The following is a 19,523-nucleotide window of genomic DNA, read 5'->3' as shown; positions in this document are numbered from 1 at the left end:
CGAATAATGCTAGCACTATGACACAAATAATCATATAAAAATGGTATAGGTTTTTTGTTTATAAACTTTGTGACTTAAAGGTTAATTAAAGTTGGTTTAACTAAGAAATGGAACTTGGCTGCATGATGGTAAATGCATAAAAGAGCAATGAGAGTGTTGAAGAGCAACAGTTTTTGATAAACAAAATATTCTTAAAGTGATTGAATGAACGAAAATAATATTAAAAAGTAAATCAATATATAGTATTTTGTTACAAACTTGGGAACATGAGCGAGCTCTAGAGATTGAGATATGCAGCTTTCTACGAATATATCATATCATATCATAGATAGTATGTGCATTATATAAAATGTTATATTTATAATGTTAATGAATTTAAGGTTAAATTTGAGTTCAAGCCAAGCAATGTAATTTCAATGCCTGAACAATTGCTTATAATGCTATTTTATATTTCTCACAGACATGCATACATGCAAACATACATGCATGCATATGAAGACATACATGTATGCATATTTTTAAACGTATGTCACCTCAATTGACCGTTACGGCAAGGTCAAGTTAGCTGCCAAAACTGATGTATGTATGTATGTAGCGTTGTATGTGCACACACACACACACACACACACACACACACACACACACACACACACACTCTCTCACTCTCTGTAGTCCATAAAGTTGTTTGTGCTTTATTATTGAAATTCCATTCGTATGCCGTTTTGTCGTTTTGTAGGTGGGTCGTCGTTAGTAGTAGCTTCTCAGGTATTCGTCATGTCATTAAAGCTCGGTTTGTTCTGTATTCCGGCGATCGCGCACACAGATACAAATATTAGCTAACCCACACCAATGCGCCGTAAACAGGTTTCTTTCGCATCTTGCTTAAAAGATTATGAACTTCACTTTTGTTTTCTTTCCATTAATGCACACATCACACACAAACACACACACACACACACACATATATATATACATACGTGCATCTGTATGTGTTTGTTTACATACCAAATTGATGACGTTGTCTGTCTGTGGCAACAGCAATGGAAAACGCAAAGATAACAAAATTTCGTATCCAATGAAGATGCGCAAAAAAGCAAAATAGATAACGCAGATAACACGATTAATACCAAATTAAGATAAAGACTTCCGTAAGAGCTCCCCATGTAGAGAGTTTTATGTTTTTACTTTAATGAAATTGCGATACCCTGTAAAAAGTGAAAGTCTGCAGCGAGGGTATTGTGTTTCTCTTTAAGTTTGCGTAACTGGCAAGGGTATCTACATATATAATCAAATACATAATCTATCATTACACTACATCTGGTATCTTGATTTGGTTTAATGCCCAAACCGATCTCGACTCGATGCATTTGCCCAATCTTTCGTCTTTGTCTATATCTGCATTCATCATTCATTCATTCCCCAACTGTCCTAAAATCGTAATCCTTACTTCTTATATGTGTAGCTCGACTAGGTTCAGTTAATATTTCTTTAACCACAAATTTATTCCAAATTTATCGGAGCTTTAGCCTTATTTGTGTATATTTTGTGGCACTTAAGCTCGAGACTTATCTAAATCCATAGATTTAGATTGAAGTAAAATAATAAGTACTGTTCTTTTAAAATCACTATTTGATAATATTGACAAATCCAGTTCAGTTCCAGTTGAGCTCAGAGCTATTTGATACCTTTTATAAAAATCGATAAATCCCTTCAATAAATCATTTTGCTCAGATCTTCTTCATTTCATCGTTTGTCTATTGTTCAACCCTAGTTCGAGGGTATCTTCTAGTCGATCAGTGTCCGACTCAAGCGCCTTTACTTGTGTATTTAATAAAAATTCAGTTTATTACAGTTCAAGTGTTCAATTGACGTTCCGCCAATGGGGGTCACATCATTTTAATTACGGGCTAGACTTAAATCAAACATAATCAGTTTTTGGATATTTAAACACACTCACACACACACACACATACAATATAGCTGTATGTAAATGCCGTAGCTGAGTAGCTCATTGTTTGCAAATAAAGCCAATTAATTTGTACTAGTTTGCATAATGAGAGCTTTAGGGCATACATAAGGCAATTGTATACATATGTATGCTTAAACGATTTCTACCCAGATATATGTAGGTATGTAACAAGTACATATGTAGACAAAAATGTCAATAATAGTTGTAAACAGTAGTTTGAGTTGACTTATTTACAAGATTTTTAACATGCTCCATGAGAGTCTTAAAGCAAATGAGTTCTATGACTCATGCTCTCTAAGTTCTGTCTGTTTCTTAAGTTTTTATAGACGAATTCGAACCGTTCCTGAAACTACTTATCTTATGACTTCTTTTCCATTTTTAAATTTTCAAATAAATCGTATTTATCATAAAAATCATCCTTTGAATTTAGTATTCAGCTGCCTTATACCCTCACCTCCTCCTATCCCACTGAGTTCTATCTCTGTCTGCAAATGATAATTGTATAACAAAAAATTGTTTATACAAATTTTTTAATTCTTTCTATAGAAAAGAATCAGATATCCATTAAGACTCTTTCGGCAAAATCTTAAAATACCTAAACCATATCTAAGAAATTAAATATTTTTATTTTTTACAATTTTAAAAAGGGATTTCTTATATTCAACCCGATTCATTCATCAACTTGTCTAACTCAAATGATAAACTTTTCAGGTAACTGGCGGTGGCAGTGGCTTGGGTCGCGAGATCTGCCTGGAGCTGGCGAGACGAGGCTGCAAAGTGGCTGTGGTTGATGTCAATTCGAAAGGCTGCTACGAGACAGTGGAGCTGTTATCGAAAATTCCGCGCTGCATGGCCAAGGCATATAAGGTAAGTGATATTCACAGGGAATGAGATCATTTCAATGATCGATCGAAATTGCTTTTGCAGAACGATGTCTCATCGCCACGCGAACTGCAATTGATGGCTGTTAAGGTGGAAAAGGAGCTGGGACCTGTCGAAATTCTGGTCAACAATGCTTCGCTGATGCCAATGACATCGACGCCGAACCTGAAAAGCGATGAGATCGACACTATACTGCAGCTTAATCTGGGCTCCTATATTATGGTGGGTTTTATATGCATTCGGATAGGTTTATATGCGAGCTTCTTTGAAGATGAAGAGCAAGGTCTATCTAGCTGCTCATAATAGAAACTTTTGATTCAGGAGTCGAGAATATATAGTGAATTATAGAGTCAACTGTGATCGTAGGCCCGTAAGTAGTATAACTGTGGAAGATATATCATATATGTACTTTTACTCATTAGCTGCGATCCTTAGGGTCAGGTATATATAACACTTGATGGCTCTGTAAACGATCTGATCTCCAGCATATACAATGTATATTATATTTTACATATTATGATGTCATTCTATTTATATTTTATCGAAGTAGAATCTTCGCCCTGCCCCAATGCAATCTACTCAATTCACCTCTCAAGCGATTATACATATCATAAATAATGTTGTATGTGTATATTTAATATGGAGTGATACCATTTCCTATAGCAAAGTCTGCTCATCTAGCAATGACCTTAAATCAATTTATCGATCATGCGAGAGTTCGATTATATATTATATCTGATGGAACGCTATCTTCTAACTTTCAACTTCTTGATAAGGTACTTCATAGATAATGACAAGAATGAAGCTGCCAAATATAATCAGCAATAACATCCAATCTCAAATGGTTTTACGTATCGCACATCTTTCTTCAAGCTTGATTCATTGGCTAGTTGAACACATCTTCTCATATGTGCCATATTTAACGTATATCAATCAATCAATTAATTGAATGCATTTATTTTAGACAACAAAAGAGTTTTTGCCAAAGATGATAACACGAAAGTCTGGACACTTGGTGGCAATCAATGCACTGGCAGGTCAGTCTGAAGAGAAAATGAAACTAAAATTTAATCATATGTATATGAAATATATTAATGTCTATTCATAACCTATATAGGACTCGTGCCGCTTCCTGGTGCTGGCATCTATACAGCCACAAAGTATGGCATCATGGGCTTTATGGAGTCTCTCCGAGCCGAGCTGCGTCTCTCCGATTGTGACTACGTTCGCACCACCGTGGCCAACGCCTATTTGATGAAGACCAGCGGAGATCTGCCGCTGCTCAGCGATGCGGGGTACGCAACTCCATATATCTATATCATCTATAATCAGTGTATCATATAATGATGAATTCGCTTTTAGCATCTCCAAGAGCTATCCCGGTCTGTCCACTCCTTATGTGGCCGCAAAAATTGTTAAGGGAGTTCTCCTCAACGAGCGCATGATCTATGTGCCCAAGATATTTGCACTGAGTGTTTGGCTATTCAGGTAATATTCGATAATGATGATGGTGTGTTTTCCTTAACATCTTATTTTCTATAACTTTTACAGACTATTGCCAACCAAGTGGCAGGATTTTATGCTGTTGCATTTCTATAATTTCGATGTGCGCAGTTCACATTTGTTTTATTGGAAGTGAACAAGAGAGAGAGGGAGAGAGAGAGAGAGAGAGAGAGAGAGAGAGAGAGAGAGAGAGAGAGAGAGAGAGAGAGGGAGAGAGAGAGAGAGAGAGAGCGAGAGAGGGAGAGTGAGAGAGAGAGAGGGGGAGGGTGAGAGAGGATGAGAAGAAGAGAGTTAATAGCTGACTTCAGTCGGTTCTACAAATTTACATATATGTATGTATTTATAGGAAATATTTTGTAATCTAAGATTTGCATATTATTTATTTATATAAAGCAACATCGAATAATACTAAAAAAATACTAAAAAAAGGAATCTTTTATTTATCCTATTTTTGTATATAGAATCCCATATATTAACTTATAGAGTCCGTTCAATAAGGATTACGAACAGCTATAGTGTTAGCTATAATTGAAGTATAGAAGAAAGAATTTATAATGTATTTAGTCTATGCATGACGAGTAAAACAGTTTCTACTCCAGTTATATACTTACTGTGCTACATTATGACCGAGTTATTGCTGAGGTGCACTAAAAATTGCTTATGAATTATACGTCAAGTATTATGAGTATAAATTTGTTTGTGTTTGTGCAAATACTAAATTGGAATGAATTAAAAATCATTCATAAAATATCGTAGCGATCATAATCTCAACTCAGGCCTGTGCTGGGTATTCAGTGAGTCGAGCTAAGCTGTGATGTCATTCTACACTCTACAAATCACTAAGTCGATCACATGAAGGAGTCTAGTCTAAGTCTTATGTATATTCCGATCATTAAATGTTGATAAACTCTATAAATCGACATAGAAATGATTTGTTCCACCCGTTTGCAATGTGGAGGCATAAAGTATTCGACAATCTACTTAACATACGATAACTCAGTGATCTTAAAAGCTTTAACCGAATCGTTTAATAGTTTTAAATCTACTTCAATGTTGCTATAAGAGCATCCATAAGAGAATCAGTATTTATTTGTGTAGCTGAAAGGCATTTCAAAATTGCTTTCAAAACTCACTTGTAGGAGCCACATCAGCAGGTAGCACTTGAGGCACCCATCAAAGAACCACTCACGCATATGTGGCATAGCTCAAGCATCGGCATTACTGTACACGAGGAGCAGCAGCAGCAGCCACAGCAGCAGCAGCAGCAGCAGCTCAGAAATAAAATCTAATTTGAGCTCGTTTTCTAGATTTGATGGTGCTGCAAGGAGGACCCCCAGGCACCTGACACGCGGAGGCGAGACACAAGCCCAGGCACAAACACCCAACTCTGGCGGCTCTGGCGCTCGATTGGATGCGCTGCGCATGCGTAGCTGCATGGCACTGTGATCCATAAATAAAAGGGACTAATTACTTATGTGCTAGGGTTACAATTACAGTCGTCGTTCATTGCCATCGAGTGTTTAATAGCTCCGCTCTGCTCTGCTCTGCTCTGCTCTGCTCCGCTCCGCTCTGCTCTGCTCTGCTCTGCTCTGTTGTTGCCCCCGCGGAGTTGTCGGCTCGTAACATCGATCGATCTGCTCGGTCTGCTCTATAAGCATATTTCAAACATTGTTTTGGGATTTGCACTGTTTCGGAATATGGTGTATTTTTGTTGTTTATTGTTTTGTTAGTGGTTGTCATTCAACCCCATCCTCTACCATGGCTACGGCTACGGGTAAGGCTACGGCTTCGTCTAGGGCTATGCCCTATGCCGCATCACATGTGCACTGGAGCTCGGCTAAGTGAGCGAAGACATTTCATGCTTGGCGCTCCATGTGGTCTACCTCTTCGTTCAGTGTATTTGTGCTCGCTTTCATGTCTTTCTATGCCTTACTGCATCGACTCTAAAGTAGAATTCATTTTTTATGACCTCAGCACACGAAATGACACGAAAGGTTAGAATAAACGAATTCTGCAAATATACATTAAATTTTATTTTATTTTTTTAATATTTTTCCTAGTTTATTTTATTTTATTTTATTATTTTCTGTATTGTTGATTTTATGCTAAAATTTTTTAAACTATTTTAATTGATCATATTAAAAAACTTTTTACATTTAAAAATTTGTTTTTACATTTTTAAGATTTTTTTTGTGTCTTTATTAATATTTCTTACTTTTTAAATAAAATTTTTTGATTACATATTTTTATTTTTATTTTTTTAAGTTTAACATATTTATATTCATTTTTTAAATTCATTTTTAATTTTTATACATAGCATCCTATATTTGTTTTCACATGTTTCCTTACAATGAATGAAAAAAAAAAAAAAAATAATAATAATAATAATAATTTCTTATGACTGCAGCTCATCGATTCTATCATATTCTTATGCATGGTTGCTTCTACTATGTGAAAATCTTTTTTATATTAAACTGTATATGACTAGATCTATACTTATACAGCTGTGTGTACCCCTTTCGAAGAGGGTATGCTGACTTTGTGAAGTTATGAAAGGGAAACACACACAAACTACAATATTGAAATGAATTCAGGAACATCTAATCTCTCTATCCAAATACATTATATATTGATGTCAAATGAATGATATATTGGTATAGAAATTCTAGTAATAATTTTTTACTAGTAATTATTTAAGCAAATACAATTTCTAATATAAAATTCTTAGATAAGGGATATCTCAAAGTCTGGCACACCTAGCTACTCCAATTTTACCTTTTCGCTTTCATCATTTCTGTTGCGCTCGTAATATTAATTTCCACTTGTCAAAATGTCAACTTAAAATGGACTATTTATGAACTTATTATACGAAAAGATTCCTCCGTTTTGTGAACTCTAAAAAACTCGCTCTAAAAATAGGCGCAGGCGGAGCGAGCGGCGCAAGGCAAGCCACTCGATATGAAGATCACTTTTGGCCCCATACTGCGGTTCAAGTACAAACTTTTTTCTTTCCCTCTGTATATATATGCGCTGGCAAGGTGGCAAATGGAAGAGAGAATAGACATTGACTTTGCCTTTAAATTGATAGAATACTATTGGGATAAATATATATTTCATTGAATTTTTAGTGTAGTTATACGAAGTAACTAAAGGATTTATCGCAGTAGCTCAGAAGATGTGAAAGTACGTCAGATACTGTCAAAATTTATCTTAAATTATCCATCATAGGATCTACTAAGGAAATATTATATCAGAAAAAAGTGATATCAAAAGATTTCTCTTTGAATATCAAGGTATTTCAGCATTTCATTTCATTTCGTGATTTGATCCTAGCTATTAGCTTACAATCAATGCAGGCCCATCCAAGTTTCCCCCTCTAACCATTTCAATGTGTAAACATCAAGAGAAAAGTAATTTTTGTTTTTTGTTTTTAGGGTTTTTTGAACCCATGTTACTAATAAACATTATATACGCCTTCCTGTGGCATTCAGTGCTCTACATAAATAAAAATGCGGGAGAGAAAAGAGCAGCATTGAAGGGAATCCTTAGCTAAACAGACAGCGCGAACAGGAGCTGTGCCAGCTGTGCTGTTTCCAAAACACATATCCTAGCAACAAGCCACACATTTCAAACTGTTAAATTATGACATTCAACTGTCTGTTCAAGTGCTGCTGCTCCTGCTCCTGCTGCTGCTGCTGCTGCTCCTGCTCCTGCTGCAGCTCCTGTTGCGTGAGAAAATATTATCATTGTACCCAAACGAAACACTCACTTACACAATCACATTCACAATTGCATTTGCATTGCTGCAAGTGCCTTGCAGTAGCATCATCATGTCCCTCAGCAGCTACCACGTAGCTGCCGTTTCAGTCTGTCCCGTTCGTCCTGCCAGTCCTGCTGTATCAGGTTGCTAAGTAGTTGTTGTGTTTTATATACATACTCGTTCGTTTAGTGAGGAGAGTCTATTGGTTGCTTTTCTATCAATCTAACGCTCGAGTAGACTAGAAGCTAGGCAGTTAATGTATATGTATTTATACTATAGTATAGTATATATACTGTAAAGTATATATACTATAGAATATAATTGATCTAGATGAAAATGTTTATGGAATTCACTATATATAGACGAGTTGAATATCACTACAGATCGATTATAAACCAGGTATACTTGTACTCTGATCGATTATAATAATTGATTATTGTTAATTAATATATATCGATTATCGTTTATAGAGACCTGTAATTTACTATGAATACTCGACTTCAGCTGCTCTACAAATGAATACCCATAATAAATACATATACAAAGTTATCCAATCTTGTTCCAAGTACATCTTGCAGAACTCATAAGATGTAAAAGCTAAGTATAAACTCCCATTAAACTGACTGGAAAAGTGCCTTAAAATTTTAGTTTTCCAATCATTGCATGCGTGCACGAGCATTGCGTAGTCGTTGATACCCCATTGCTTGGCTCTTAATTGCCCCAGAGCTAATTTATTTACTTTGGTTTTGCTTTTATTATTTTCATTTTTTTATGACTATTTCAGTTTTCTCATTTTTTTTCTATTCTAAACTAAAACATATGTTTCATACCTCTGCCTAGAGCTCTCGCGCTGTGGAGAAAGGATCAGCAGGATATTATGCCGCTGTCTGATTAGACGCTGCAGCCACTCGTGACCTGCTGCAGCACTTAGGAATTGGTGTTGACAGCGACGCTGAGAAATTGCCTCACCCACGTTACGCTTGGTCTTTTTCTGGGTTACTCAGTGAACATGTTAAAAAAAAAAGTAATTAAGATTAACGTTTTCCAAGCACTCAGCTTAACACTTTCGCTTTCCTGCAGCAGCTGCCGAGACAGCCTTTGCCTAGCCGTGGGAAACTCTGCCAATCAAGCATATAAGATGAGCTCTGAGCAGAAGGTGCGCTGGGTCTTTGCTGCCTTGCAAAGTCGACTTGCTAAGCCAGACTTTGAGGTACCAAAGAATGTTTGATAAACTTGAAGGAATTTTTAAAAATCTTTCTCGCTCTCTCTCTTTGCCTTCCTCTACATCATCACAAAAATTCATAAAAACGATCTTAATTACAATCGAAGACATTAATGTTATTGATAACGAAAATTGAAACTGAACAGGTTTCGAATAATTGAGGTAGGTTTAGCTGCTGCAACAGCATCTCAAGCACTTGTATTTATCTGTTCGTATAATCCTAACCGAATCAATAATGGGACATAAGTGTGCTGAGGCTAGAATACCTCACTTAACTCTTGAGACAATTAAGTTTCCAATATAAAATCTTGCATGGTAATCAGGCTATTAAATTGAAATTCTTATTTACTTTTTGCTCTTTCTCTCTCATTAGAAGCTGAGACAGCGTAACGCACATGGTATCCAAAACTATAGAGCCAGTTTTTCAAAGCGTATTTAAGTAATTAAATCTGGATTTCTTGAACGAACTTTGACTCCATAAAATAAATTTGCAATTAGTTTGTTAAATGATAATTATATTCAGGTTTGCATTGGAGATCAGGTTTTGTCAGTATGCCAACTTCTGAGCTTTTTCAGCACTGCTTGAAGACCGCGAAACAGTCGTCAAGTGAACGCGTTGCTGCTCGGAGCCTAAAAGTTCTCTGGCAGTCGAATCATGGCGCTCCCAAATACTCTGATTAGGCTGCAGGCTTTCACGGCCGTGATGCTGCTGCTGTTTATCACACCTCTGCTGCTGCTGATTGCACTGATATTCCAGATATACCAAGTTGTCCTACGATTGAAGTCTACGAAAAGCATCAAAGACGAAGTGGCTTTGGTATGTGTGAAGAGTGAAACGAAATTTGTGTGAAATAAAGTGTAAAGGACAATAATCGAATAATAATATATAATATAATATAATATAATATAATATAATATATTATAATATAATATAATATAATATAATATAATATAATATAATATAATATAATATAATATAATATAATATAATATAATGAGTGATTGTGATATGCCCTTGGGATAAGCGCAATGCAGAGCTACAATCATTCCTGACTATTTGCATACATACATAGATAAATGCATACATACTTACATATATAATTTCGCAAATAGATACGATCATTGTTCTTTGCCTAGTTAGATCTACCACTCTCAAAGAACTTTCCGTACATGCAACTGACATTGATATATCGGAGTTTAGCAAATTTCCAGACTGTACTACATAGTTAAATCATCACATGGTTTGTTCAAGGATCTCACTCTACAAGTAGTATCTCAGTTTTGATCCATAGTCAGATAATGGGTTGAAATCAATAAGAAATTCAATATTATTTTGTAAACGGGAATATATACGCTAAGATTCATTCCTCTAGCATTAATAGCTCTCGAGGTCGAGACTGACTCGCATTTGACTCTATAGAGTGCACTTATATATCGGCTCAAAAGTCTCACCTGCGACATTTAGTCGGTTATATTATAGCTACTTTTAATGGATTCACAGTATATACGCTAGAATATATAAGTCGACTCTAAGTCGAATAACATTTGTTTCTAAGCCAATTACACACCTGTTAAGGCATATGGAATACAAAATACCCACAACATTTAAGAGCAGAGATCAAAGCCAGTTAGCCGCCTATATAATTATGTTTGTTTTATTGGGGAGAGACAACGAGTTGCCTTGAGAACTACGTCTAGCTATACCCTATAAATAGATATGCGAGTGCACATCAATTTATTTGCAACTCACATTCGAAATTCACAGCTTGGCTAATTTTTCTCTGGTCATTCACTCTGAATTGACCATTTGTCTTTTCTGCAATTTTATGCTAATTTTGAAAAGATAATTCAAAATCGCATTACTCACAATTGAAGCGATGTTTGTGATCATTCATTCATTCTTTTCTTTGCAAGTAAGATTTATGCGGATTTCAAATTATAATACAAGTGAAGACTTGAGAAGAATTTTTATATGAACTGTGGTGAGTCAAGATCTTGAAACGTGCCTGAAATACTTGAAAAAGTCAAACTTTGATTTCGATTTATATTAAAATATTGATCCACTTGAAGCACTTTTTAACTGAGCGCTAATTTTGTGTGAATCCGCTTTAGCTACTATATCTAGTCTATAGACTCAGACGGACATACTTGTAAATATGTGAATACCTAAAGATTCAGTACACTCTGTATAACAACAAACTCAGGGCAGGTATCGTCTTCTACCTTGCATATCCAGTCTCACCATTTAATATTTTAGATATACCAATGCCTACAATGGGGTCTGGAACCTACCCTCTATGGAGAATATATGATTACAACAAATAAATGCATTTCTCCATCAGGTAACTGGAGCTGCTCATGGACTTGGACGTGCGATAGCCCTAGAGCTGGCTAAACAGGGCTGTCACATAGCCATAGCTGATATCAATTTGGAGGGCGCTGAAGAAACAGTGCGACAAATCACTGAGGCTTACCCGGTGCGCAGCAGGGCATATAAGGTTAACCATATACATACATACACATATCTAGTCTTTGCTATCAGTTGTCATTTTAGCAACTTTCCAGGTGGATGCGGCTAGCTATAGCGAGCTGAGTGAGCTCAAATCGAATATACTGAGAGATCTAGGACCGGTAACGATACTGATAAATAATGCTGCAATTCTATTGCTCGACAATCCCATGGATCCTGATCCCAAGGATATACAGCGCATCGTCGATGTCAACTTCACTTCCCATTTCTGGGTGAGCCTAGCTATATTAGAAGTAAAATGAAGAGGGACCAAGCAAGAGTGATCATATTTTCCAATTAGATGTGCCATTTGATATAATACTAATATGGTTTAGAGTTGTATCAAAACTTTCATTACACTTATTTTATAAGGGCATGAAATAAGATTTAAAATCAAATTAGAAAGACTTCAATATATCAAATCATATAGCTCTTATCTGGTCAACTTTTATGTATGGCATAAAAATAATATAATTTTAATTTTTCCAACTAGACCAAAAAACTGTTTCTGCCCCAAATGAAGCAGCTGAACAAGGGGCACATCGTCAACATAAGTTCCTGCACCAGTAAGCATCAACTATAACTTATGTAATGTGATGTATAATTGAAACCTTTGCTTCTACGATTTTAGGCGTCCTGCCCTTTCCCTATAACAGCGCTTATTGCGCCACCAAGTTTGGGGTCACAGGTCACATGAGAGCGCTGCGCCTGGAGCTGGCCTTCGAGAAGTGCCACAACATCCACGTCTGCACGGTTTTGCCCTGGTTTCTTCGAACCAACAACGAAGTCTGCGACTTGAATGAAATGATTAAGTTCAGCGATTTTTATCCACTCATCAGTGGCGCCGGTGCCGCCCGTCGCATCGTTAAGGGTATTCTAAATAACGAGCGTGAAGTCTTTTTGCCCGATTTCCTCTGTCTCCTCTATCGTCTACTCTAGTAAGTCTTTGAAGTGGCTCAAATATGCAATGGATATCTATATATCTCAATTAATTTCCTTTTCCTCTTCGCAGTCTGTTTCCGCTTAGCTGGCAGGAGAAGGTATTTGTATTATTTTCAAGAAAACATATTCAGATGATGGTCAAAGTACGATCCTAAGCTTGTATTATATCGACTTTAGTTTTTGGTAACAACTAAATTTCGATGAAGAGTCTTATATGATCTACTTTGTGATTTTATTTTAAAGATTTTTATACATTACAAAATAAAATGAACATTTGTTGAAATTCTGTACACATTATACTCGCTTACGAAAGTGAAATGAGTATATTGGTATTAGCCGAGTTAATGAAGCTAGAGATTTGAAATTTGGAGCATACACTGGTGTTATGCGTGGAAGTTTCCCCATCCGCCCACTAGCAGCGTTTGTAGAGTGAATGAGTATTCTGCAGTCGGTAGAGCTCGACTGCTACGTTCTTACTTGTTTTCAATTCCAGACTAAAATATTTTAACAACCTAACCTTATATGAAAACTCTCGCTCTAAACCAATATTCTCTATTCCTCATATGTAGCAGTTACATAATTACTTTCCCTTTCAAAAGCCTTTCACAACCCCCTAAGCCCGGTTCCATATTATTGCCGAGGTGTTAATGATGCACATATTCATGCCTGTGACACACTATGACTACATATTCACACACACACACATACACACACACAGTGAGATTTACATATGTTTACCGTAGTGCAGTCCGTGGCGTGTTTGGCTGTACGCCTCATTGGCAAGCTGATTGAAAACTCCGAATGTGGACATGTCAGCGCTTCAGTTTGTTTGTCTTTTTGTTGCTTTAATTTGAAAGGGCTGTGAATGAACGAGGGACTTCCGCTCCCAATTATCGATCGATCCTCGACTAGGGACACATTTGACTAGTAAATATTTTTCTCATTCGATGAAGTCGTAAATTTGGTTGCTGTTATTTTGCGTGGGAACTTTTTCCTGGCTTATCGAGCATTCAATACAGAAACTAAGACTAAGTTAAGCATCTAATAGATATGGATTTGAATTAAGATGGACTGTCTCAGAACATTTTTGACAGGGTTAGTAAGGAGGCTTGGGTTCACTAAAATATGGCTATATCAATTCGCCAAAAACCAAACATCCTCATGTTATATTTATCGATACTACAAAAATGAAATAAAATATGAGAAGGAAATGAATAATTATCAGCCTGTTAGGTATGTAAGTATATATATTTCAAAATTCAAGTCAATAGCATATATAGTTTTCGAGATGTGAGCAATCAAAGAATCTCAAAAGTATTTTATTCAAATCGAGACTTAATTATACTCATGCAATTTACATATATATAAATATATTTTGTCTCAGATATACATATGTATGCGTGTCTATAAATCCGCCTAACAAGTAGTCGAGTTTTCCTTAAATTTCACATTTTCAGTGCCCATAAAAATTGAATAATTAAAATTAATTTTGGGGGCGTTTATGTTGCGTTCGGCTGCTTGTAAAATAGTCTTGTTTTTCTTCTTCTTTCTTCTATGCTGTCGCTCTGCTAGAGATGTTTATAAATACAGTCAATTTGGTGTCGAACCTTTGAACCAGTCGCACATGTGCGACATTGCGGCCGTTGTTTGGTTGTAAAAATGTCAAGAGGTCATAGTCGTAGCACTGCCCGATGGAGCAGGGAGTGACAGAGTGACACTTTTTCCAAAATTTGTTGTTCCTTTCAGAAATGTGAACAAATCAGGGACAAATGAATCAACTGCATCTAGCTGCGGCCATGGCACGCATGTCAGCGCAATCATTTGACATTTTGACAGCCATATATACCCGTCTCGTCGTATAAACACATTGCATGATCCACTAAGAGTCTGGTTAAGTTTGAAGTTTGAGTTGATCGGATTTCAATTTGTATAGAGATGGTGTGATTGATAAACATATACTTGACTAAACTCTATGAATCTACATAGATATTGATATAAATATATATTAATTATATTATCAATATACCCTCTCTATGGATAAAAGGATTTAATTTATTCATTTTGCTCAAATGCAAGTCATTTTCAGGCGAATGAATTTCTATTGAATTAAAAATTGATGACGAATGTAATGCATGAACAATTTATATTTAATTTATATTTATTTTTTAACAGATGTGATAATTGTTAAGTGTTTATTTATTCATCTTTAAAATGTTGCTTTAATATGAAAATATAGATATTTTGACAACGCGAACCCATTCACATAGAACTGAATGAGAAAACCGCCCTCTTATGGACTATGAAATACCCTGTAAATATTATGAACGCTCACTGTGGATAAACATATAAAGAGATGTTCAAAATTATTATTATTATTATTATTGGTCTTTCCTTATAGTATAGATGTATATACATATGTAGATGCATATGTAGGTATTTATAGAGGTAGACGAAGAGAATTAGGAATCGTCTCACTCATGTCTCCCTGTTGTTATACGTATCTATCCACTTTTCTCAAGAGTCTTTTAGAGGGCATTTAAATTATTGGAAAAATGATGTGTCTGCGGAAATGGCTAAGCTTTTTTTTCCTAATAAACGCAGACAGCTTCGCGCGTCATTCAGCCATCATAGAAAATAAGAACTTTTTCCAGCTAACGTAGTCTGAATACTCTATAAATAAATAATAATATATATTTATATATAATAAAAAAAAATTTTATAATGCAACAAATTAAGTAAAAGACTTAAAAAATTGTAAATATTATTATTCAAATGATAATCAAAAAATAGATATAATATTTTATAATTTTAAGCTTCAACTGCGAAATTTTTAATTGAATTTTAGTGTTAAGGCTAAATAATTTGTCTGATAACTGTAATTACTAACTGAATTACTAGATATTTTAAAATACACAAGTATATATACATATAAGTGGATAACAAGTGAAATTCAAGCCGTCTCCTCTTTTGTCACATAGCCAAAGTAGCCGCAATAAAAGTCTACGGCAGACCGAAATGAGATCATAGCGCGGGCGAGGGTCTGACGATGGCTGCGATGCTTTACCTTAGTGCCAGCGTTTTTCTGGACAAGTGGCCATACGACATCCATGTCAAAATGTGTCTACAATCTGATAATTTTAACAATGATGTAAGCTGTCGCACTTTGTGCGAAAAAAGGCAAAAAATAAGGAAAAACGAGCGAAGGAAAAGTCGAAAAGATGGCAATGTTTTGGGCGCGTGGCCAATTTCCTTTGCAGAGACTATATACATATATACATGTATGTATGTATGTATATAGATGACAAATAATCAAATGTGTATTATATGTCGAGTGTTAAACGCTTCTGAATTGACTTGAGGCAAAGCAGCAGCTGTTATTGGCAACAGAGCGTGCGCCAGCAGGCGACGTTTGCCAAAAACATAAATTTCAATTAAATATTAATGGTATGTACTAGGAGGGATATGCAAGCATACATACATACATACATATGTCCAAATAGTTACTATATAGCGATGTATGTATGTAGTTATACACGACTAACTACTCAGCTAATAGCTATAAATCACAATTACCTGTTTCTGACCTGCGTCACGTTAACAAATTTGACAGCTTAGAAAGGCTGCAGTCAGGCCTAACCGACTTTGTCATACTCGCTTGGGGAAATGAGAGTGGAAATCAATATATTTGCCACGCCTTCCCTGGCTGCATACAAGACGACTTAAAGCTAACAGATAACTCAAATCCATTTGCAAGTATTGAACGCATCATCAAACTCAATACACCCACGATTCAAGCATGGGCGAGCATAAACACGTAGAAATAGTACAGCAAGTGCAGCAAAATCGCAAAAATGTTTGCCATGCAAATTAAAAACATATTGTCAGGCCGCTTGCTACGCTGGATAAAATGCTAAATATAGCCAAAAAGCAACAAAAACAGGAGGAAAATAAAAGAAAATGAAAATGAAAAGTTCTGCATTTGCATCTGTGCTGTGGAAAAGAGGCGAAGCCACATGAGGAGCACTTGAGGCCAGGGACAGGGCAAAGTGATCAGCATCAACACTCTATCCAATTGCCAGGAGTGTGAAAGTGTGTGTGTGTGTGTGTGTGTGTGTGTGTGTGTATGTGTGTGCCTCATGCCGCAGATGAAATAGTTGTTGCTTCGGAAATGAGTTGCGTTAATAAATTTAGCTCATAGTCAACGCATGTACATATGTATATACATACATACATATGTATGTATATATACACTTTCTAAAAGCGATGAACTCAATGAAAATGGGAAATTTCGGGGTATGATTAGTTTGTTCAATTATATGTAACAGGCAGAAGGGGGCGTGTGGCTTCATGTGCTTTAACAGGGCTCGGCCCGCCTGCAAGCGGCAGAGAGTTGATAAGCTTTAGCTTTTGGTGCTACAGTTCCTAAATTTGCATTAAATTTATTAAATATCCTATAGATTTTATAAATACTAAAAAATTACTATAAATGACCATTTGTATCAACTTGCAATTTAAAGCAGTTTATATTTAATTATAATGTTAAATTCTTTAATGAAGCTTTGTATTCATTTGCTGTAAATGCATTACGAACACACAAAGAAAACGTGAGGTCAATTGGCAAAAGCTTTTGGGCTTTGGCGCAAAGCTCTGACTCCATGTATGTGCACACACACACACACATGCACACTTTCCAGTGCGTGCATTGGCATTCTATAAATAGCCTCGCAAATGTGATTGATATGTGTGTTTGCATGGTCAGCAGGTAGCGAGCTTATAGGAGTGAAAGGGACAGAACGAGTGCTGGAGTGGCGCCGTGGGTAGAGATGGAACGCGCATTCACTGCTGATTAAAGAGAGCGACGAAGGTGCGGGTTCGAATCCAGGCAATAATTAATTCATTTAATTTATTTATTCTATAATTGTATTTTAATAATTTTTAGTATTTTGTAAATTTGATTTTTTTTATTTATATATCCATTTTTAAAATAATTTTAATTTTTTTAAATGCTTCATATTTTCTTTGCTTTTATTTCTCTATATAATTATTTAATAATTTTTTATTATTTGGATTTCCAACTATTCAATTTATTAATATTATTAATGTCAATAATTACAATGCTTTTACTTTTGAATTTATTTATTAAAATAGTAAGATTATTTTAAGCAGATGTATAAATTATATTGTATATTATTGTAGCATATTTATTGTTTAATTTTTAAACTATAGTTTTTTATGTTTAAGGGTATCTCGTAGTCGCGCACCTCCTACTGCACCTACTTGTGTTTTTATTATTTGCTGGCGCTGCCCGAAGAGACAAAATATTATGAAGCAATAAAAAACTAGTGCTAAAGCATTCGACAAAAAAGGAGGAATTGGAACCTAAAACAGACTTGCACCATGTGTGCCATTGGCATTGCCATTGCCAGTGGCACTACCAGCACCAGCACCAGTGGCAGTGGCTGTGGCTGTGGCGGTGCCATTACCCGTTGATCGCTGCTGAAGACGAAAAAAAAGGTCCCCGTTCGGTCACGCGCTCAGTTGAAAATGTGAAAATGTAAATATAAATGCGCGCACACAGCTTAGAGCCAGCCTCAACATAAACTGCATGTTTGCTGCTGCACTCTCGCCTTGTGTTTGTTGTTGTTGTTGTTGCCAGTAATGAATATTTACATTTATATTCTCTTCTCCTTTTCTTTTTTAATACACGCACATCTGCATGAAATGCCAGCAAATTTAGCCTAGGCGCAAGCAGCGTCACAGCTCCACAGCTCCGCAGCTCACGCATAATTTCTATAAGACTCATATATAGTTCGTATGCTGATCGCAGCGTCGCATCGAGTCGCACCGCTCGGCAATAAATGGGTGGAGTCGGCAGCAGGAGTCAGAGTGCACGAGTGCGCGAGTACGGGTGTGCGCGACTCGCAGTTACCCAGTGATTGCTCTAAAGTCGCGTGAATTTATCGATATATAGATGTAAACGGTGTTGTACGCTCATATATGTACATATGTATACATACATATATACCTAGATACAAACACACAGAGATTCATATACACATATGCACAAATATACATACATATATATACACTCATACATAAATATATTTACATAGATATCGTGTTTCTATGCAGACCTTCTACCTCTTCTTAGAAATATTATAGAAATTACTACCTCTAATAACTACCGTGCCTATTGCTCCATCTCAATGAGCTTTTCCATACCATGAACAGGCCATCGATATATGTATGTATACTAGTAAAGAATATCCAATTATGAATGTGTCAATATAAACATTAATGTATTCACTTATAATTATCAAAAAATTTTAGCGACTTTGGCTAATAATATATAATAAATTATATCAAATACATAAAAACTGTTGAACAATTATTTTTTTATTTCACAGAAATATGATTTATAAATGGAAATAAACTTGAATTAGGAAAGCGCTAGAGGTAGTAGCCCTTGCTGTTCTTAGTTCTTAAGGTACTCAAGTTGAGTAGGAACAAATTGACGAACGTATAGAATGAAAACATAGACGATCCCTTGGGTAGAGCTAGCAGAGTTCATCTCCTTATGCTGATTAATAATAGATGAATATCTCATGATAGTAATATAGACATGAGATGACAATGTAGACACGCCTCCCATCAACCTGTTACCTACACCTTACCGATTTCCATATACCCCCTTCTCTTCCAGGGGATTACAGGGTATGATTACTAAAAGTGTTGC

General features: G+C 35.9%; 2 protein-coding genes across 4 annotated transcripts in view; both read left to right on the top strand.

The window, feature by feature from the left end:
• The window catches only part of LOC108651688 (short-chain dehydrogenase/reductase family 16C member 6), a 184,647-nt gene that overhangs the window by 1,340 nt on the left and 163,784 nt on the right, over positions 1-19,523 (top strand). For 2 of the 3 annotated variants that reach the window (XM_089265264.1, XM_089265265.1), the window contains exons 2-7: positions 2,681-2,836; positions 2,897-3,073; positions 3,816-3,888; positions 3,969-4,146; positions 4,214-4,339; positions 4,403-4,486. In XM_089265264.1, the coding sequence (XP_089121390.1) occupies positions 2,681-2,836; positions 2,897-3,073; positions 3,816-3,888; positions 3,969-4,146; positions 4,214-4,339; positions 4,403-4,486 (794 nt within the window). Of the gene's footprint in view, positions 1-2,680; positions 2,837-2,896; positions 3,074-3,815; positions 3,889-3,968; positions 4,147-4,213; positions 4,340-4,402; positions 4,774-19,523 lie in introns of those variants that run through there. The other variant, XM_018101549.3, reaches the window with a different exon arrangement.
• LOC108649546 (estradiol 17-beta-dehydrogenase 11) lies at positions 9,914-13,055 on the top strand. The gene is made up of 6 exons (XM_089265266.1): positions 9,914-10,153; positions 11,679-11,834; positions 11,902-12,078; positions 12,339-12,411; positions 12,477-12,783; positions 12,858-13,055. The coding sequence occupies exons 1-6, from the start codon at positions 9,992-9,994 to the stop codon at positions 12,940-12,942; spliced, it is 960 nt and encodes a 319-aa protein (XP_089121392.1). The 5' UTR covers positions 9,914-9,991; the 3' UTR covers positions 12,943-13,055.

This window comes from Drosophila navojoa, chromosome 2 (genome assembly GCF_054131105.1).
Source record: "Drosophila navojoa isolate 15081-1374.11 chromosome 2, UAZ_NAV_1.0, whole genome shotgun sequence".
In the NCBI taxonomy this organism is placed as follows: domain Eukaryota; kingdom Metazoa; phylum Arthropoda; class Insecta; order Diptera; family Drosophilidae; genus Drosophila; species Drosophila navojoa.
Note: the sequence above shows the minus strand (reverse complement) of the source record. Positions and strands in the feature narration are given on the sequence as shown.

Bases quoted from the DNA above. Each gene is read 5' to 3' on its own strand.
- LOC108649546 (XM_089265266.1), top strand. From the start codon at position 9,992: ATGGCGCTCCCAAATACTCTGATTAGGCTGCAGGCTTTCACGGCCGTG. The intron at 10,154-11,678 runs GTATGTGTGAAG...TTTCTCCATCAG, and splicing joins TCAAAGACGAAGTGGCTTTG to GTAACTGGAGCTGCTCATGG. The intron at 12,784-12,857 runs GTAAGTCTTTGA...TCCTCTTCGCAG, and splicing joins CTCCTCTATCGTCTACTCTA to TCTGTTTCCGCTTAGCTGGC.